At 29.1% G+C, this 23625-nt stretch overlaps 1 protein-coding gene and 1 long non-coding RNA gene across 3 annotated transcripts in view; one reads left to right on the top strand and one right to left on the bottom strand.

Annotated features, from left to right (window-relative positions):
- Positions 1-23625, bottom strand: part of LOC126737445 (calpain-9-like) — a 131404-nt gene that overhangs the window by 47865 nt on the left and 59914 nt on the right. Inside the window, exon 1 of one of the 2 annotated variants that reach the window (XM_050442354.1) lies at positions 11734-12418. The exons of the other annotated variant lie outside the window; for it this stretch is intronic. Coding sequence (XP_050298311.1) covers positions 11734-11809 — 76 coding nt within the window. The 5' untranslated portion in view covers positions 11810-12418. Of the gene's footprint in view, positions 1-11733; positions 12419-23625 lie in introns of those variants that run through there. 2 annotated transcript variants of the gene reach the window in all.
- LOC126737448 (uncharacterized) lies at positions 132-21541 on the top strand. Its single transcript, XR_007661023.1, has 2 exons — positions 132-396; positions 21315-21541. It is a non-coding gene; the product is annotated as an uncharacterized LOC126737448 (long non-coding RNA).

Raw genomic sequence — 23625 nt, 5'->3', positions numbered from 1 at the left:
AAACTCTAATTTTCATAACAAAGCGTATATACTAATCTCATTACTCTGCTCCACATACAGACCCGTACTCCCGCATCTCCATATTTGTAAATTTAAATAAGTCCTTAGCGGAATAATAGTTACGTTAAGAGGTCGCGCGATCTGGGTCTTACAAGTATAAGTAGTCAAGTATAACGGGTCTCATTGCTCTTGCTTTCCGACCAAATTAATACCCGCTTCTGCTATATGAAGATTATGTTTAGACAAACACTGGTAGTTGCAGCTCCGGTCTATAATCTGTCTTTTGAAGTTGGCCGTAAGTCATGTTTAGAGACCATCTGACTAGTGATTTGCATCAAGCTCTTAAGGGATATTAGAGGCGAATGCGACAAATTGGATTTTGATGGAGTATCTCGTGTAAGATAAATGATTTGTATATATTATATAAGTGAAATAACAGCTTCTTGAAATACTTATGTCTTTACCTTTTGATTAGCCGGTTTATGCTAAATTAATGACATATTTGAAGAACATATTACAGTTAAGTAATTGCATTTTTTATGTATGAAGTCAACTAGCATGACTCGAGATCAGTTTTTTCTATAAGAGAAAAGCTTCATTTAAAAAAATATATAATTTTTAAGAAACTTTAGCTATTAATCTTATAATATCGGTTCCTCTGTACTACGATAGTGAACTGGAACTCACGTCGATAAACTACTAATGCTCATTAATGAGAATTCTTACTATTTTCATGATACCCTACGCAATATTCCCATTTAAAGCAGACATCTCTTATATTACTCGTTTCAAAACTTTTGATGCTCATTTACTTTTTTATACATATATAAGATGTTTTATTAAGAGACTACCTACTACTTTTATTATGTGTATTGAAGTTTTTAGAGAACTTCTCAAAAACCTCATATCTTAACGATGTCAGTTATATTTAAATAAAGTTTTCCTGAAATATCTGAAAAATTATATATGAAAAATCGAAGAGACTGAACAAAATGAAGTTCATTTTATTCTTTAAACTTCAGAGAAGAAAATGCCGTTTAGCGGCCTATAATGTGGCTTAGATACCCGAGATTAAACTATAATTATTAATTTAGTATAGAGCCTAAAATGAACTACTTCATGCATTAAGCCTCAAAAAAATTGCAAATCTGATCTACCCAGAATTATTGTTTTAGGAAGGAAGTTATATGGCACTATTTTCATTTATGCTTAAACCTTCCAAAATAATATACTGCGCCTTTTACATAGAAACCTAAATTGAAAATAATTTATATATTCTAATATCATGAAACCAATAAGCAACTGCCTTGCCATACCTTTCCAAATAATACCTTCGATTTAGTAACTATGACTTATTTAAGTTAAAAAACAACATGATTAGAGTATATATTAAAACTTAGTAGTTTTATTTTTATTATGTATGCACTCCACCTACATTATTTCAGTTCAGATCTTCGTATTAACAAAACGCGTCAATTCAAAACTTGTTCTTTTCAAGCAACTTCTGCTTGCTCTGTTTCATAATAATTTAGTTTATTCTTCTGTATCAAGATACTGATCACAATAAAGAAGTGTTTCTGATAGATCAGATCAACTCATAAATTGGTCTTAAACTAAGAAAAAAACTATAAGAACTTAGTTCATACTCCAATTATTCTTTTAAGTCCATTATTCTCCTATAACTAATTCTTAAATAGAACAGTCCCGGCTCTTGATTATCAAATTACTTACAGCTCCCTCTTCATCTTCTGGTTGCTTTAGTACAAATTATCTAAAGTAAATGATACTTCTGCTTGAAAAGCTTTAATGTGTTTCCTTTTACCCTATACTTTCCACCTATTTTCGATATCATTATTTCATTTTCTTACTAGTATTTGGATGGGCTGGAAATAATATTTTTTGCCCATAATGTATCTAATTATACCCGAAAAATATTATTTAATTCCCATCTTCTTCTAATTTTTCGATTCAGAGAGGAATATATAAGTGAGAATTCGATTTTCCACCTCTCTCTATATTATCGTTTTATTTTATAAATATTGTTTGAATCGACTGGAAAATGTTTTTTTTTTCCCGTAATGTGTCCAATTATACCCGAAAAACATCATTTCATTCCCATCCTCTTCTAATTTTTAGACCGAGATAAGAATATATAAATGAGATTTCGATTTTTCCACCTATTTTTATATCATCCTTTCATTTTCTAAATAGTATTTGCATCGGCTGAAAATAGTGTTTTTCCTCCGTAATGTGTCTAATTATACTTAAAAAACATAATTTTATTCCCATCCTCTTCTAATTTTTAGCCTGAGATAGGGATATATAACTCAGAATTCGATTTCTTCACCTTTTTCTATATCATAGTTTTATTATCTAAATAGTGTTTGGATCAGCTGGAAATAGTGTTTTTTTCCCGTAGTGTAGCTAATTATACCCGAAAAACATTATTTTATTTTCATCTTCTTCTAATTTTTAGACTGAGATAAAGTTATATAAATGAGCTTTCGATTTTTGCACCTATTTTCTATATAATCGTTTAATTTTCTTAATAGTATTTGGATCGACTCAAAATAGTATTTTTCTGGCATAAAGTGTCTAAGTATAGTCGAAAAACATCACTTTATTTCCATTCTTTCTCAATTTTTAAACTGAGATACGGATATATAAATGATATATCATTGTTTTATTTTCTGAATAGTGTTTGGATTAACTGCAAATAGTGTTTTTCTTGCATATTATGTCTATTTATACTTGAAAAATATCACTTTATTCCTTTCCATCCATTTATTTATTGCATAAATCGCTTTTTTTTCAATTTAATTTACACTGACAATTAATAAAACTGGCATTTTAATAAGATGAATTACCTAACAAGAAACATCCAACGACTATTTAGACCGCAATAACGTAGCAAGACGCAGTTATTTCAATAAATTAGAGAAACCGAAAAAATTAAAAGAAACTAGAGCAGCAATGCAGCAGATTGCGGACGTTCTTCAACTGCACCTGAAAACAATTTTCGCGCCGATGAAGTCTAGGAAAGTGGAACTTATGAAAAAATGGTTGGAACTTAAATTATAGTTATTTGTGTAAAATAATGGAATAAAGGCTGTTTTATGAACGTACGTGCTAGACGTGATAGAGATGTAAGTGGGTAAATTAGTTTGTGTTCTCAAATAAGGAGCAGATATTTGTTAAAAGCTTTCGTATGTATTAATCTAATGTACTTTTGTAATTATAGAGTAATTTCTTCTGAGATTATACACACTACCTTCATTAAAAGCGATGAAGTTTTTAGAGAAATTTTTTGAAGTATTAGCAAAATATTAGTTGCAACTAAATAAAATTTTTCCCGAAAAAAGATGCACATAGCAATAAATGCACGACCCAAACAATAATGAATTGTATACTAAATGGTAAAAATGATCTACTACTATCCGCCACATGTCACTCATATACAAAAAACTTTTTATAAAGATCAAAATGTCCGCAACTTCAACGTATATATACAGGGTTATGGCTACGTTTCTATACATGATCTTATGTGCCTTTTATACACGTATTTATAAAAATATGATATACCAGATTTATGTTTATTAGAAACGTGTATTAAATTTTATTTCACTTATAAACTTTTCTATACAAATTGTATATAAACTATATTGATGATCAGAATATTAGATTGGTATATTATTATTTCATCAATATAAGAGTGGTGGTTAAATTGGGAATGATTTGTGAATTGACTTTCAAAAATCTCAAAGTTTTAAGGGTTTTTGGGAAATTTGACACGATGTGCTATTTTATACCTTTTTTTTTAAACCATAAAAAGTTTTAAAGTCAGTCTAATGACGGTCGGTTTATTGACATATAATTTCGCAAAACAATTTTAATTTAATCATCTTTCTAACTATTATATTTGCGAAGACCACAATACATCGATCTAAAATTCTAGACGCACTTCTTAGAGGGCTGATTTATTATTTTGTTAAAAGAATTTAAAGATTACTAAAATTAAAAAAATAAAAACTCTCGTATATAAAAAATAAAAAATAAACATTTATTAATTTCTTATAACAAAACATATTTTCTATGTCAAAAGAATCCCTCAAAAGTTTTATGTATGAAAGTAAACATGGTTCTAAAGGGGTTTAAGTCTTCTCATATAAAAACTCAAAAAACACCTAAGCCATAATTAACTGATGATTTTTATTAATTCTATATTCAAGAAGTGAATGTTTATTAAATCATCCAATAATCAATCATTTACAATTGTTGCATATTGTGCAAAAGTCCCAGATGCCGGTCCAATTATACTTATTGTAATCCTCGAATAACAATTTTTTTTTCAAAAAACTTACTATTGATCAAAAGTTACTTTTATTAGTCATTTATAGAGAGTCATAGTCATTTTGAGTCCAGAGCATTTTTGCCCAGAACGATAAAAAGACTCTTAGAACAAATCAATACTTTTAGCAATTGGTATAGTTTAGTAATATAAGCAAAGTATACCTACTATAAGCTATTAATTATTACAATTATGAATAGTTAGAATGAACTAAGTATAATTTCTTTTTTAGCCTACAAAGTTAGTCAAAACCTGCAATTGATTTTACATAATACCTTAATATAGAAAGGATCTTTTTTATTAATAAGCTGATAAACTTCAACAAAAATTTACCTAATAGAGCAGTCTGAAATAATGGATCAATTATTGTGGCAGGTCTTTCACGTCTCCAAAACCAAATAATAAATATTTAAAAATATTTTGCTGACGATACTACTATATCTTAAAGAGTTGATAACATAGAAGCAGTTTTTGATAGCTCCACGGAGGCAGCAGTGATAAGCTCGTTCATTATGAAAATCATATTTCGAGTGTGAAAAATAGGAATGTAAAATATATAGTCAATTGATTTTGATCAGGCCTTGTAAAGAATTAAGCTCAGACATTACAAACATACTATCTATTCTTGACTAGTCGAGATACAAAGCTTATCACTATATATGTTGAAAGGTTGATAATATCTAGATAATATAAGTCAACAAATAATGTAATCTTAAATAAGTTGAAAGAATTTTAGGTAATGTAATTACATCATGTCATCTTAACAGTTGGAAGAGTTCAGCTTTATTAATATTAACTCTCGGAAGTTGTATGATGATAATCTTAAAGTAAAAGTGCAATTCCTAAAAAAATTACAGTTAATTGTTCAAAAATATATACGTTGTCAGCCAATAGATGGACAGAATAAACAAGTAGTGAAAATAATCAAGGCAGATGACTTAAATGAAATAAATATTTCAATATTATTAATTATTAAGTAATTATTTATTAACATTCCAATAGGAACCCTTACGAAACATAGGTATTTTTCCAATAAGATGATCTTTCACTCTCACACAAATTTAGAGCATCACAATAGAATAGCCAGCGGAAAGATCAATTGATTTTTTTCTGCTACTAATAACTATTGCATCTAAACCACAATGTACTTTAATAGGTCTTCGATAACGTATTATTAGAGGAATGCCGATCTACCCGTTCTAAAAGAGTATTTTAAAATCTATTAGAACGAAATTATAAATAGCTTAAAGTTTTGTTTGGAATAAAATTGAAGAGCATATTTATGTATATTTCCTTGAACAAAATAGTGTTTTATAGTTTTTTTTAAAATTTGAATGATATTTTTTAGTATGTACTGTTATTTGAAATAGAGGTGAGATTTTAATAATTGTTGCCTTTAATCTTAAAATATTTGGCTATGTTTACTAAGTTTGTTTAAGTCATTATAGAAAAGTGCAGCTTTATTAAACGTATCATATACGTTTTTCATTGTATTGCTTCTTCATCAATTTCTAATCTAGAGGTAGACATGCCATCTCGTTTTTTCTTTGCCAGTTCTTACATTATTAAAGATCTTAAATTTTAACATTTTTCAACAATCATAAATAAAAATTAATTTTGTGCTGATGACCTTTTACGCCTATGCAAATGGCTAATGTCTGTGATAACGCATCTAAATTTTTCAACGGTCTGTAGATCATGAGTCAATGTGGCAAAATGATGTGCTGTACCTTTTGCGTAGTTATTAATAATTCCCAAGTTAAAGAGGTATATCAGCTTAAAAAACCTATAGAAACCTAGGATTTAACAGTCATTATAAAGTTTTGTCCTATCAAACAATAATTGTAAAAGTATTTGTACTTTTCATTGAATGTGATCATTATATTACATTAATAAGTAAGACAGTACTTAAAGCAAAAACAAAAGCAACTTGATTTAATTATAAATCAGGGAATCTTATTTTAAAAATCAATTTTATACAACAGTTCGTTCGCTTTCATTAACAACTGAAGAAACCGCGAATACATATTTTGTTGCGCTAGTTAAAATAACAGTTCGTCTTTCCATGGGCAGGCATCCTTAGGACTTCCGGTATTTTTTTTAATCGTGATACTAACTGAAATGCACATACCATGGAATATGGTCGGTTTAATACAAAGTTTGCGTAAAGCAGTGTATTTATTTCACTCATACATACGCAGAATCTGCTTGTTTGTTCATAAATGAATAAATAATTTATTTTAAAACAAAGTAAAATATTTTGATTTCAAACCAGATAAGATGTGTTGAATGTATTTTTTCTGAAATGCTTACTGTAGCTAAAAGCCGTTTACTGTAACTACTTTACAATCTTATTTTACCAAAATGTTAAAAGTTGACGAGAAAAAGATTGAATTTTTATTAGATTTACGTCTGGGGGTGGTGGTTTCCGGGCTCTGATGATACCTTGTAGAAAATAGTGGGACAAGTCTGGTAAGCGTAATTTGACTTAAATTTAAACTGTATGTTTAGTATGTTAGGGAAATCATTTTAGATATTTTTTAAAATTGCCGTTTTAACTTAACACATTTTTTTATTATAATTGTATGAAAAAAATTAATATAAGAGTCAGACCCGAAATCATAATATGCAAACTTATAAAATGTTTTATATGACATTTGTGAGGCTAATGCCCTTTACACATTCGACTCGAGAGATTTTACATAAATTATTATGTTTTCTTATGGTATCGGAATATTTTTTATGCCTGTATTATTTTTCAAGTTTTTGTAGTAATTTTTGACGTTTTTTTAAATACATGATTAAGATATACCACAAAACATCATATTTTTTCCGTGTAGTGTTTTTTTCTTTTTTAGTAAATTTCTAATAATAATGTTTAATAAGAAAAAGTAATAAATTAACTTTATGAATTATTATGAAAATTAAAAAAAAAATGGTGTCCTTCGCACAAAAAAATATAAAAAGAAAAAGCAGATTTATAGAAACAAAACTCTCAATTTCGTAGTAACGAAAAATAACCTAAAAGAGTGGTCGGCCTAAGGAATTAAAATGTAAGCATTTGTTAGCACTGTTAAAACAATAAATTAACATATGTTGGGTTGGGTTGGGTTGGGTAGCAAACATTTTTTAGTTTTGATTTTAAATATTTTTACTTCATTCAAGTGATTTATTAGATCTGTCGATAATTCATTAAAGCACTGGGCAATAATATGTTATAAATATATAGATAACATTTGTAAGTTTATTTTTTTTTTCTTTTAATAATCTAGTGATTAGTATTATCGTATATATAAATGTACTTTTGCTTAAAAAACTCACCTTTTTAATAAACTTACAAACATATTTCTAATTGTTTATATTTTGCTCTGTGGTACTCCGGTTTTACGGATGTAAACTGTAACTCCGGTGTATTTAAAACAACTAAAATTACTATTGATATTACCAAATAATTTTCTTAAAAATAAATAACTGTTTAATAAATTTAAGCAGCCGTTTCGCAAACCTATTTTGTCCTAGACATTTAAAATAAAATTTTTTGTGATATCGTGTCAAAGGCCGTTAAGAAATTCATAAATATAGGCAATTTTTTTTAATTAATAATATTAATTAAATTGTATACTGCATTTTCAGTACTTTTGCCATCTCGAAAACCATAATGTTTATTTTTTTCTCAAGAAAATTCATTATAGGCACTTTTCAAAGAGCTTAGCAAAGTTATTTATACCAGAAATAGGTATATAATTTGTAGTTTCATAACGATCTTTAGATTTAAATATATGAGTTCTAATACAAATTTTCCAGTCTAAAGGTAAGTTAAATTGCTTAAAAACTAAATTAGTTAATACTTTAAGAATATGTATGTGTACTCTCTAAATAAAGCTTGTTGATATTTTCCCCTCCCTTTGTGCTGAATTATTTTCTAAAGTTTTTATGTGCATTACTAAGTTCATTACTATCTATTAATGATAGAAATAAATAATTGGGTTCGCTTTAAGTTTTTTTTTATTTATTTGTTGGATATTATTTTAAATATTTAACCCTATGTTTATAAAAATTATTAAATATATTGCTTACTTTAGTTTTATCTGTTATTGGGTTATCATTACCTTTTTCTGAGTGTTTGAGACGTCATTTATAAATTTTCATGTTTTTTTGTAATCCTGTTCCGACTTCTCTAATTTTATTCTATAGTAGTGAATTTTTGCAAGTTTCTTTCTATTCTAATTTTCTATTAATATTTTTTTCATCAGATACTGTTCTAAAATAAAATTTATAATTCCTTCTGTAATCCAAGGTTTGCCCTTTCTTCTTTTACTATTTAGTAAAATTCATTATTTAAAGTTTTTTTAATAAAAGTTGGAATTTATTCTTAAATAGTTTGTTATTTTTCTTGCAAAAAAGGCAAAAGATAAAAAATTAAAAGCACAATTATGAGTCAAACGTCAAAGTTGATATTATGATGTTCTGCCGGTTAATCAATGTCATTAGTTCTGATTATATCTGTCCTTGTCTTGCGTAAAGCAACAAATGCAAAGGAAAAAAACAAGCTGTATTTGTCGTAATATTTAATATACAGGGTGTTTCAGAACTATGGGATCAAACTTCTAGGGGTTGTTTAGTGCAACAGTAGAATCCATTTGAGTATAGAAACCTATGTCCGGAAATGTGTCACTACACCACTGCGGCCCTAAGACGCGTTTAAATTTAGAAAAAATATTAATTACCTAAAATAGGATCTGATGTATTTATTTTTACCTTTTCAAAATGTCTTCCTCCATCCTCAATACACCGATTTAAACGCCGCATATGATTTCGGCAGACTACACTAAAAATTTGATTCTCGTTTTGAATGATTTCAAATGCTGCTGTTTTTCGTCCAATTAAGTCTAGCTCTGATTTTACTGAAGTTTCGTAGACTAAAGACTTGACATGTCCCCACAAGAAAAAATCAAGCGATGTTAAATCGGGTGACCTAGGAAGCCAAGAAACTGCTCCACCTCTGACAATCCAACGGTGCCCAAACCGCTGAGCCAAATTCTCGAGTACTTGTATAGCAAAGTGAGCCGGCGCTCCATCATGCTGAAACCAAATTTGCTGTCTAACGTTTAGTGAAATATTTTCAAGTAGTTCTGGGAGAACATCCTCCAAGAAACGCAGATAAGTAAATCCTGTTAACCGTTCCGGTAGAAGGTATGGCCCAATTAAATAATCATCAACAATGTCTGCCCATACGTTGACAGACCAACGATTCTGATGTTTTCTTGGAAAAATTGCATAAGGATTTTCTTCGTTCCAAACATGGCTATTCCTACTATTAAAAATACCGTCTCTTGTGAAAGAGGCTTCATCGGTCTACAAAACATATCGTAAAAAATTTGGTTATGCAATGATGTGATCCAGAAGCCATCGACAAAATTGAACTCTAGGATGATAATCGGCTGCAGTTATACCTTGAACTTTCTGGAAGTGGTAAGGATGGAGTTGTTGCTCGTGTAGTACCCCCCAGACAGAAGTCAGAAGCCAAACGTCACGTGTGCTATTTGACGGTTCATCGGCAACTCGCTGAAGCACCTATTCATCAAATTCGACCGTTCTTACGGTTCGAGCAACACCAGTATCATGCATCTTGGTCTTAAACATGCCTGTCTCAGCGAGCCGCTGATGAACCGCAATAAACTTTTTGTATCCAGGATGCTGTCGTTCGGGATAACGTTCATGATACAACCGCGATGCTGCTCGTGCATTGCAGTTTGTTGTTCCGTATGCCAAATGCATATCCGCCAATTCTTGATTGGTAAAGTTTTTAAAAAAAATTGTAAGCTATAAAATTTTTAAACATGACATTGAGAATTGACATTGATAAGCGTTGATTTTAAATAATTGTTGTTATGGTATCATGTACAAAAGGTAAAAATAAATGCAGCAGATCCTATTAAGGTAATTAATGTTTTTTATACATTTTAACGCGTCTTAGGGCTGTAGTGGCGTAGTAACGCATTTCCAAACATGGGTTCCTATATTCAAATGGATTCTTCTGTTGCACTGAACAATCCCCAGAAGTTTGATCCCATAGTTCTGAAACACCCTGTACTGTAAATTCTATTATGAATAAAATTTAACAAATATATTTTAATTTCAACTAACAAAGTTACCAACTAATTTTTTATAAACTACAAGAAAGATATATTTTAAAGAAAATTTTGTGATAAAATTTTCTGAATTTTTAAATTCAACTTGCATTTCACAACTATTTAAGATAAGCTACTCAAAAGCAAGTTTTCATAAATATTCAACTTTTTGATATTGAAGAAAATTAGTGTTCAAGAAAATGTTTCATAAGCATGGACTTGGGTTTATAAAAAATGGGTTTATTTACATCGGTTAGAAACTGATTTTCTACTTTATTTGTTTAAAAGACCTATGGACTTATTGTTTTTTTAATATAAGGACTTCTGGAATACGTTAACAGCAAAATAACAGAACATAAGTTTTCGTTCTTTGCTATAGACTTTAAATACAAAATATGGTGGCACCACTATATCATTATTAAGCAATTCAAATTTCAACATTATCAGAGCAAAATTAACATATAAAATTGATGGTTTGTAATTGAAAATTACATTTTACTCCATTTTTTCAAATTCGTACCACTTTATGAAATTGATTAGATTGAGGATGTTAAAAGTCAACTTAAGGTATTAAACTTTGGTGAAATAATTTAATCGATAACACAGTCAAAGGCTCTTTAAGATGTTATAAATATTGCTCCATTATTTTTAGGAAAGCTTTGAGCTTTAAAATAATAACCGTGGTATTCCTATAAAAACCTGCAGTTAATTTAGGCAGTAGAAATTGTAATAGTTCATTGTTTTCTTTCCTTAAATTGTTAAAAATATGGGTTCAGGTAGAAATTAAAAAAGCTTATGACATCAACGAAGTAAAAAGCTCAAAAGTCTGCTAAGTCATATCAAAGAAGTTTTGTCAAAACATAGTTAGAAGCCCTTGAGATATTATAAAAAAAACTTATACCATCATTATCGTAAAAAAATTTAAGATTTATTATTTCACTATTAACATAAATGTTCTTATGCTTGTATTATATCATTATTATCAGGTAGTAATTAACGTCAAGATAATGATGCTAAACACCGATATTCTTATGAAAGCCCAATACTAATTATGTAAATAACGAAAAGCAAATAAAGATATTTCCAATTATTTTAAATAAAGTGTCAAGCAGTAAAATAAGTTGAAATTTGACTATTTTTCTAGTAGGTTTTTCTTTATAAATATTATATTAAATCAAACAAAATGAAATTTTATACTTTCTAAGCTGTCGACCCATTATTAAGACTTTTTCATTAAAAAATAAAATGACTTACCATTATTCTTATAAACAATAGTAAACGAGTCTTGAATCCTTTGACAAACATAATAATCCTGGGCACAATCAAACATTTTACCAATCACCCACAATTAGCCGCACTTAACAATAGTTCGTTCATTACTAAACATTTAATAATTTTATATCGCGCCGAAATGTCCCGATAAAACTGAAAACAGACATAAAACTATTTTTTTTTCGCGTGATAATTTCGTAATCAAACAGACCCAAGGAAAAATTGAATTTAACTTGGTAGCATTGGCTGGTCAAATAGTAATTATTATATGTAATGGGATATTGATGTCTGGCTTTTTTGATAACGTTTAGAGTGATCTTGTTTATTTTAATATTTTAATACTATTTTGTCTTAAGAGGGTTGGAAGTATGGCAGATTTAAATAAAATTGCACTTGAGTTAGCTTCTAAGCAAAATTTAAAAAAGCCTTTTTTATAATTATTTCATTATTGACTCGCGTAAATTTATTCTATAAGGATTTAAAATAAACAAAGTAAACATAGTAAGCATGGCGTCACAATGGATTGGTGCCATGCGAAATACACTAATAATTATGATAATAGTTTTAAGGTCATTTGTTGATTATGCATATATGGTTTTTTGGCACGTGTATATCAAGTTGGATGGTGCTTATTTGCAGTTATTGCATATTATTAAGAGATGTTGATAAGAATATCATAATTATTTTTAAATTTTTTTTTTAATAAGACACACACACAACACTGACCGATCTCATCAAACATTTAATTCTAACTAAGGATGATATATAAAGATGACGAACATACAATAAAAGATTGTCAAGGTAGATGGTCAGAGAAGCTTGCAATTATTATTAAAAATAATGATAATGACATTAAGTCATCGCCTGCAATTGCAGGTATGTAAATAATAATAATTAGAATTAGCGAAGGTCAGGAAAATACTTGTGATTGAATGGGTGTATGAAAATATTTTATCACACTGATACTTATACTAAGTTTCTTAAACATTAAATTAATTCGTAATAAGTTGGCGTAGGTATATAAATCATTAGAAATATTTGAAGTTTCGGAACTAACTTTGGAATATGTTTAGGCTATATTAGATGATTTTGCTTGATTTTGTTCAAGGAGCATGTCTCTGAAATCTGTCGAAATAATGCATTTAAAAAGACACTCTATATAACCCTGTACATCCTTACCATATCTTTATAGTAGTTAATAATAAATCACATTTGCTGAATAATTAAATACGAAGAGTATATTCGCTGTACTTCTGCATCTATCTTTATCCTGTTCAGTCTTGAGTGTATAGGCATTGTTTCCATTGAATAAAGTATACCTAAAGCGATAAATATTATTTCTTAAGCTACCAACCATTATTGATAAAAAAAAATAATAAAATATGCACAAAGACCATATTTTATTTATATAGCCATTTCTTATCAATCCTGATTCGCAACAAATAAAAATATTGTAACATAAAATGAAAACATCTTATAGTAAAGTGCTTACACAGATTCTCTTAATTCCTAACCTAAAAAGTATGCGTTCAAGACAAACACAAATCATGTCCAAGTATTTGCAAACACTTAGTTGAACAAGCGAAAGCTCATGTCGACATTCGAGTTATTATGCCTTTTACGATGCCGATGTCCTAATTCAAATAAGCTTTTGCATTTACTGGTCAAGCGGTTTTTTTGTTTCGATTCACATGCAAATCCGTTTAAGTGCATTTAAGGAGTTTCGATTGTTCCGTGCTCGATATGGTCATAGTTTTGTTTATGGCGGGTTACAAAAGGTTTGAAAATTTATGAGAGAAAAATAGCTGTAGGAAAGAATTTTTTCTCTTAGTTTTTGGAACATCCAGTTTTGGTTTTGCTATTGTACATCTTAATCTTAAATTTTACTTCTTATTTGATTAATAATTATTGAGATAAGAAATAGAACAGAATAAAAAAAAATATTTTTAAATGAATCTTTCAGTTCGTGGATGGAAGTGGTCATTTTAGAATGAAAATATTTGAAAAAAATTTAAAAGTAGGAGTGTTGTTATTGTTGCTTTTATTTAAATATAAACTAGACAAGTGACGTTTTTTTAATAATTAGACTCCTAAAAACTTAGAAAAAAATGAAAAGTTTATAATGATAAGAATGATCACAAATATGAGCTTTAATGGTAATGAGTATGTAAACAAAGGAGGGCGTATAAGGATAAAACTTTAAAAGCAGACTTAAAACCTTGATTATCTTAGAGAGCTTTTAAATCATAATGATTAATATATAAAATCATAAGTATTTAAAAACGTAAAAAACTTTCGAAAACCTAATTTAAAAATATAGTTCATTTGCCTAAAAAGTTTGCCACAGGGCCAGATGGTATGCTTAATTGTTCCTTAAAGAAATGCGTGTATCTCATTGAACTACACCAATTCAAACTATTTAATGGCTTTCTTAGTGTCCCAATATCTAAAAATTTCCAAAAGAACAAAAATTGAAAACTACAGAGGTGTAGCCTTTAATCAGCTTTTCCTTCCAAGTTATTTGACTGTTTGGTTGTAAAACAGTTATCGTGACTCTGCGGGGGCTTTTTTGTCAAATTCTCAGCATGGTTTTTGCCATAGAAGATCTATTGCAACAAATTTATTATTTTATCAATCAAGAGCAAAAGGCCAGCTCTTAATGGAAGAACGTAAGCTGGTAGATACCATTTATACACATTTGTCTAATGCATAGAATTAGTTTAAAAGTTCATTTGAGGGAAGTGTTTAGAGAGTCAAGATAAGAAGTTGCTTCTTTGACCCAATTTTAGGTTAGATTTGCAGGTTAGATTGGGTAGTGCTAGATCCAGCAATATCAATGTATATTCTGGTGTACCTCAGGGTAGACACTGCTCACCATTGCTCTTTAACATTTTCATTAATAATATAGCTACATGTTTTGAAAATAGTGCCTTTTTATTGTTTGCAGGTGACCTGAAATTTTATAGAGTAATCCAGACTCCCAAAGACCAAATTTTGTTACAGAATGACCTGAATAGGCTAAATGATTGGTGTGTCAACAATATCTTATTCTTAAACAAAGAAATGTAATTATATTAGTTTTCACAAAAGAAGTAAAAAAGTTGTAACATTATACAATATAGAGGGAAGCCCTGTTCAGTATTCTGATACAATCAAGGATCTTGGCATTTATTTTGACGATCATTTAAATTTTAATATACACATAAATAATAAGTGGTTAGATCCTCCAGGGTTTTGGGTTTTGTTCTGCGTAACTATAGAGAGCTATCAGTCGAGACCTGTAAGAGAGTGTACATGTCTTTGGTGGTTTTTTTATTGGAGTATGGCTCAATGATATGGTCCCTCTAATACATGAACAGCTGTCTGGCCCTTAAAAAAATTCAGAATAAGTTTTTAAGATTTTGTCTACTTAAATTAAATTTGGAAATACTGAACGATCATGTTTTTGATGATGCACGGGAAGTGCTGGTTATGAAACATTGAGAGAAAGATGTATTCGTGGTGATTTAACCTTTGTATTTAAGCTTCTTAATGGTCTGATTGTGCGATTGTGATTGTGTGTCTGATGATATGCCCCGACCTTCTCGGTAGAATTAGCTTCAATATCCCCTCAAGACTCATGAGACGAAATCGACTATTTGCTTTACTTTTTCACAGTACCAACTATGCCACTCACTCCCCTATCGAAAAAACCTTAAATATTATCAACCATGAGGATATTGAAGTTGTGGGCATTGGCTTGTTTAGTTTAAGGAATCAAATTAGAGAGATTGTGTAAACTGTTCTGTTGATTTTATGTTGGTTTGCCTGTAAAAATATATTTGTATTTTAGCTATTTTAAGTTATGGTTAGGTGTAACTATTGAACTTTGTAATATTGTTTTTTTTGTAATGGGTTTGATCCCGTCTATTAAATAAATTATTATTAAAATATATAGTTCCTCAAGGGAGACATGCATCTCTTTTGCGTTTTAATGTTTCAGTGTTTGTCAATGATATTTCGACTTGCTTCAACTACAGCAAATATTTTTGTTTTGCTCATGACCTTAAGTTTTGGAGAGTGGTGGGCAGTGTTAGTAATCAGAAGCTTTTGCAGGATGACTTGTACAGCTTTTCCAGTTGGTGCAGCATAAATAAGCTTAATCTTAATATCAATAAATGTTGTTACATCAGCTTCACTCGCATAATAAATCGAAACGATACCAAGTATACAATAAACAACTATCCTATTAAATATGTCTTTTCTGTAAAAGGTGTGGGTGTTTGTTTTGATTAGAGGATGGCTTTTGTGGATCATATGAACAATGTGGCCGTATGGGCTTCTAAAATTGTTGATTTTTGTTTTATTGAAACTTGTAATCACTTTTCAGGCAACCAGACTCGTCTATTGTTCACTGGTCAGATCAGTCTTAGAATACTGTTCTGGGGTATTTTCCCCTTACCACCAAATTCATGTTAACCCTTTTGAAGGGTTTCAATATAAATTTGAAAATATTGTGCTATAAGGTATCTTGTTGCCAAGAGCTTTATTGAGAATCATGTGTCTCTGATGCTACTTGCCAGTCGTAGGGAGATCTGTGTTGCATTGTGTGATATTGATTGTCCCTTTCTTTTAAGTTGTATAAGATTTAATGTCTTATGTCAGAGGCTTAGATTGTCATTTTCAATGTCTATTTTCATAGAACATTCTATGAAATTCATAGCCCTATCGTTCATTGTATGAATTTTCTGAATAAGCATTCTGATACTGGCATTTATAATTTCACAAATATTCACACAAAATAATATAGACACTAGTATAAAATATGTCAGCTTATGAAACTTTTTTACTTTGCGATTATCTATCACAATTTTGAGATTTTTTTTATGTTTACGTTTTAACCGACCAGACCACATCTAATATTAGCAACTTCTGATAAATTGTAGTTTTAGATGGAGCAGAGTCCGAATTACCATTTTCAAGTTACTACTGAATTTAAACCGTAACTTTTCCCACTAAAAAGCAATGTTCTAATAACAGTCAAAACTCGGTTTTTACATTTTTTTTTAAATAAAAAAACAGTCACTACTGTAACAGAAACTATTGATAAAATTATCATAAAAATTAAATGCGTATCGTTTGATGGTTAGTGCTGTGTAAATCCTATGCATTTGCAATAGTGGCGCATTTAGTTTATTAGTTCAAGGACATATTGATCCATGTATACATATTTTATATAAACAATACAAAGCCTCAATATTAAATTTTATATAATATAATTCTTGATTCTGCTAATTTCAACTACATGAACGTGTCAGAAATATACAATTTAGAATTTTTTAAGAATACAGTATGTTATATACTGCTCCACTGAGGATTTTCTGGGATGATATAAATATTTTACATTAAAGTATACTATAATATGCGTCTTATAAAATATATCTAGAATACTTTTGTTTTTTAAGTAACTTTTGATGTTTTCTTGCACTTTTTTTCAATCTTGTCATTTTAAATTAAAATAAATTATTTAAAAGCATCTATTCTATATGTTAAAACTCATGTTTTTTAGATAGTTTTTTTTTAATTCAAATCTTGTTTTTGTAATAATAAAAAATTAGCAGTCTTTTAATATCTTTAAGATATGACGTAAAAAATTAAAAAGTAAATACAAATTTATATTTAAATATCAGATATAAATATTTGAATTTTTTAATTACTTGACTTTGCATTATGCTAAATATTAGAAAAAAACCAAAGTTATTTTAACTTATGATGTTATTTACTTGTGAAGAAATAGTGCAAATTTCCAGTTATATGTTTCAACTAGTACGTAAAATAATAACTATATAAATATTGAAAAATAAACATTGCAAAATAATATGTAGATAAAAAAAATATTATGGAAGCTTTTACTGAGTTATTTACAATATGCTACTTATAACTTTTAAGTTATTATGATTGATGATTATCATATTTGGAAATAGTCAGCATTTTTAGACAGTATTTTGAAATTTATATTTAAAAAGTGCAATTTTCTTAATAATAAATTGGTATTTCATATACTTACTAGAAATTTTTAGAAAATGTTCATCTCTTAAAGATTATTAAGCTTTAACATTATTATCACTGATTGGCAATGAAAACAGCAAATGGCAATAAGCAAAAATTTCAAATAAAAAGAGTATGCAAATATTAAATAAAAAGAATTTTCAAATATTATTGTATATTATTTTAATAATATTTTTATTATCATTACTAATGCTTATAAAAGCCCAAAAGCATTTCCATAACAACAGAAAATATTCGAATTTTTGGTACACTTTTTGGATATTGTTATACTTCTATTATAAAAAATCTTGTAATGGACAGTTAAATTTTTAAATTAATTTACCTTTAAATGCGTAACAAACATGTTCAAAGCAGTTCTGTATTTCCCACATAAAAGATCCCAACCATTTAATAGAAGTTCAGATTTTTGCATAAGCCCGTAATTTATCCGCGTCTGAAACAGACCGCCTGAATCAGGTAAACCATAACACAACCCCGTTTGAATATAAAATAGCGCACATTTGAATTAATCTTGGACATACGTCGGCTCTGAAATGACCGTTTCGGACATGAACCGTCATATAAATTATGAAATACATGTCGCGGACTCTATTTCCATTAAACAGGCCATCTTTGACTCTCGGATGCCGCGCTTATATACGTAATTTTGTTGCCTTTATTTACTTGCTGTCGCAGTTTACTTTATTACAGTAAATAGTTAACTGGATTTTTATTTTATTAATTAAATTGATAATTTGAAGCAAACAAATATTAAACTTATTGACATTTAATAAATTATATACATTTAGATGCGGTCGCTCTAAAAGGCGAATGCAATAGTTTATTTATGTCTGATACGAACTTAAACTCTCTGGATTTATCGGTAAATTTTTATATTAATGCTTTTAATATGAAAGACTTGGTAGACAATTTAGGAATGAAACTTGAATAGTAATAAACATAATAATACTCTTGTTCATAAGCAGAATATTACATAATAAGAATACAAACCCGCCTGAAAAATTAATTTCCATTTGACAAACAGATCAAGCCGAATTATAATTTATGATATTAATATCAAAACTCGTATCTATTATGGAGACTCTCTGTTCTTACTGCTCTGTATGGTGGAGTGCTGTTTCTAGTAAGTTTGATTTTGAATAAAACAGATACCGTATATAAATGCAAAATAAAACCACACAAGCCATTTTTTAAATATTGACGATCGGAAATTGATAGCAATCATGCACTACTCACAAAACGATTACAATTAGTAAATGAATTTAGCGATGACCAGCTCATGTGATGTGGTTTTGAAAATATTGCTAAAACAAATATCACCAATTACAAAATAAATAATACAACCAGATTAGTCAAGAAGATGTATACAAATTTCTCGGTATTAACAAAAATGACATAATGCAACATAAGAAGAGAAAGAATAATATAAAAACAGAGTACTACAGAAGAATAAAAGAAATAGTAAAAACCTAGCTAAATGCAAAAAATATAATATCAGCATTTACATCAGCTGCTGTATCCGTCATCCAATACAGTTTTGGCATTATTGAATAGACACAATCTGAAATAAAAAAATTTGATGGACAAACAAGAAAATTACTTATTATATAACGCTTTCTCTACCAAGAAATAGTGGAGGAACAGGGCTAGTAAGCCTAGAGCCACACTATTTCTATATAAGGCAATATTTAGGAATATTAAAATAAGAAAATTGAAAATAAGTAAAGATAATTAGAATGGCATACGGAAATATTGAAAAGATTAAAGAACCAAGTCAAAAAGTTGAGAGTTACAAATCTCAATGAATTTGAAACAAAAATGGTAAATTCGCTTAAAGAAAAGCCAAACAACAAAAAGAAATAATAGTAAATGACCGTATGAAAAAGAAACGAATTCTTTATAAACAAATAATAAAACAATTCAAAAAAGGAGTCTATTTTTCTTAAAGAGACCTCTTAATAATAAAAACTCAGAGATTGGAGGGACACATGGACAGACCATTGACTTTGTGTCCCTCAAATCTCTGAAGTTTGTTACTAAAAAATTTTGGGAGTAGAGGAAAGATAAGGAAGATACTTTCTTCGAAGGAACTCCTTTCTTCACATAATATAATGCCAATCATGGAAGTAGCTCACAAATGCAAATTTAAATGCAGAGACAGAAGCATTGAAAACGGAGTGTTAAGATCAAGCTAACTAACTAAATAAGGGTTAGAGTTATAAAAACTGGCATTGATCCTAGATGTAGGCTTTGCCGTGTATTCTTGCCAAAAAGGTATATATGCATCGCAACGATACTGTGACACACATCATAGCTGAGAAACAATAAACAAAAATACAATTCTTGTCTACTCCTGTTTATGATCCTTTAGGTAATTCTTTTTATTTTAATGTAATAACATTAGTAATTTGACATTCTCCGTTTGGTTTAATTTAAGTATCATTCAATATTAGGAAAACTTCCGTTTTATTTACCAAGGGTAAGGTTAAATAAAATACTAGCCATATAAATGATACAAGCCAAATCAGAAAAGGCTCATTTATTCTCCTTCATGCAAGTCATGGAAATCATTTTAAAGACATGCACAAAATATTATTACAGATAACAAAATGAGGTGACAAAAAATACAGGTGACAAAATGAAAGTAATATCTTAGGTTGCATTCACATTATAATAATAAAGAAAACTCCAAGTCAAGTTCTCACTAGTCACAAAAGAGACCTCTTGAACGTGGGCCTCTTTGTCAATTTTTCTTAGAATTTGACAATAAAGTAAGCTTCACACTAGGAAATATTAAGTCCGCTTTACGTTATTACGCATTACTTAACAGTAAATTTTACAAGTTCCCTTGTTTTGAAAATGTAAGAGTTTTTAAAAATTACATTAAATATTTTAAAAAGGTTTAGCCAAAAGGTTTTTTTCTAAATAGCTAGTTTTATCACCTTGAAGGTGTGAGTTAGAAATATAGTCTTAGTCGTCCTCCACTAGTTTTTATTTTTTAAATAAGTATACAAGTTTCGGACATAGATACCTACATTTTTAGGGATAAATACAAAAACTGTTTTTACAAACAAACCTTTCGTTTATTATTTAACTTTTCGTGCTAACCGCATTTAAAAAAAAATCTATTAGTATTGACTCTGTTACTTGTCAAGATTATCATACAGGTAGCTTAGGCTTTCTTAATATAAATGCAATATTTTTTTTTAATTGAACGTAGTAGCGCTGATTGCACAAATTGGTTTTTTGCTATTCTTTTTTTTCTGCTTCCTGACAAGGAATATCCCGACTAACCCATCTTTATATAATTTTGATATCATTCCTTAAAATGCTTAGGCCTGGAAGGCGACATACTAATGAGATTTAATACTAACAGCTTTTTTTTCTAAATCATGTTTTAATTTCTAAACTACATTCTGAAAATTGTATTTTTTTCAAGTAGTTTATGTAATGATGTGAAAAGAAACACAATTTTGACAAAATTGTAAACACTGAGAAATTCTCCGTTATTCCAGAATGACACAAGTAGTACGCCGCACGACATCTCGAAGGTTAAGCAGGAATCTTCTGAAACAGTGCTCTGCCGAGTATATAAGGAGCCGCACCGCCTATAATATTAGTTGTGAGTTCAGTGAAGTAAAATTGGGAATATTGGCGCGAAATTTAAATAGTTATAAATATATACAGTACAGTACAGTGTTTTCGTAGTGAAGTGTGTAAATAAATTAGTTTTTTAAAAATTTTCGATTGTTTTAACTCACACCTAACGAATGACAAAACGATACTATACCTTAGATCTTTTTTTCTTTCATATTTTATCGTATATAATAATAAAATGTAATTTTAATACCTTTCCTTACATTACCTCAGACTGAGATGGCAATATAGGAATGGAAATTGAAGTATACAAAGAATCAATTAATAAAAATACGTTCCAAGTTTCGGTTATTTTCAGTTTCGTGTTTGTGACCCAATATCTTCAATATTGCGGAGGGTGGGGTCAGAAATAAAACAGAAACCTGTTTACTTAAATGTCGACGTTTCGACTTATATTAAGTCACCTTCAGGGCACTGAAATGGATTCAAGTAATCACAGAGATAAAACAAAGTAATTTTAAGTACATAAAAAATACTAATCAAATAAATGTTCTTTACGGGTACAAAAATTAAAACAACAAAAAAAAACAAAAGCCACGACACAATTAAAATTACATTCAGGTACAATCCGTTAAAAAAAATTTTTAATAAAAAAAAATATAAAATTAATTTTTTATACATTACACCTCTTACCTATGTCTAGGTTTTCTAAATATAACTACAACCATAACTATAACCAACAACCCTCCGCAATAATAAAAATACGTTTTGAAATTCCATTGCATTTATCATTTTTTTATAAACATCTACTTATTTAAAATTATCAACTTTCTAGATACTCCTTTACAATACCAAAATGTTCTTTTATTTAAAAACATAATAATCATCTTGTAGAGCTCGTATTTGATCTTACAACTCTTTACGTAACATCCGAACGGTCACCGCTTGCCCATTATCATTTTTTCCCAGTAGATCAAAGACCGTTTCCTAGAGCTGGCGATGTCACTCATCGTCATCATAAATCCGTCAGAAACATGCCAGCGACTCTGCTCTAACAAATGCCCATAAAGTAATCTGTGTATGGAGAGATGTCCGTTTATAAAAAGTTGCTCCGTTTTCTAAGACGTGCCATTTAAAAAATATGTCGACGGGCAACATTGTGAGTAAACCCGACATAAATTCAAGATTTGCTATATAACGGTTTAATCCAAAATATTTCTTGAAAAAATAAAAATTGAAGCATCTTTTATAGTAAAACCTCATGTGAACATAAAAGGTTATTAAACCTTAATACCAATATATCCTAATAATAATAGATCTGATGTAGTCAAGGATAAAAGTGGATAACTAAAGACAATTTTTTATTGCTAAATTATAGTGCTATTATCATAACTACCCGTAAATTTACCTTACTTTTTTTTAGTTAACTGGAATGCCAAAATACCAAACGCTTCACAGTCATTGTAATTAGCTGCAAAAAATGCTAATTTCCCATGGCATGGGCATATACAAAATGAGTCCGTCATCACTGTCACGGTCATGGTATTCTCGCGAAGAAACAAGGTTAAGCGCCGGGTTATAAGCGTGTTACATAAATAAACCTGAAAGAAATAATGGCATCGAAACCGCTGAAAGCTGCGAACATGACTTATTAACCCACATTTTAACTCTTAAACCGTTTGGTTTATTTTGTAAGTTTTTTTTTCGTATGTTAAGCTAACACCAACAGGACAGTACTTATCCATTAAAACTATTACTAGTTATAATTGAATTAACATTATAGATCAGTGTAATTAAGGCCCAGTAGGATAGAAGATAAGCAGCAGACTCGAAAGTTACTGTAATCTAGTTCTTATGGTATTTAATCAAATAATAACTATTTTTGAGAATTGTGGTAACGAGAATGTTTCATTTTCGAAAACATCTGGTTTTTTTCTCAGGATGACCTACAAATTACCAACTTATAGCATTTTATTTAATTATTTATTTAATGTGATTTACAAAAATCATTTTTTGGCATATTTTCTGAATATATATAAAGTAGCCTTAGGTAAAATTTTAAAATTTAAAAAATATGTACAACAAAAGTCTTTAAGGTCATTTGAAATTTGCTGTTGGCTTTTTGCTTAAACTGAATGAATTTTTTTTTTATAGAATTTTTGTTCTTTTTTACGCCGTTTAAATAGCAAACATTATAGTTGGGTTAACATTTTACCCACTGCTATATTT

The sequence above is a fragment of the Anthonomus grandis genome, chromosome 6, assembly GCF_022605725.1.
Source record: "Anthonomus grandis grandis chromosome 6, icAntGran1.3, whole genome shotgun sequence".
NCBI classification, from domain to species: Eukaryota; Metazoa; Arthropoda; class Insecta; order Coleoptera; family Curculionidae; genus Anthonomus; species Anthonomus grandis.
Note: the sequence above shows the minus strand (reverse complement) of the source record. Positions and strands in the feature narration are given on the sequence as shown.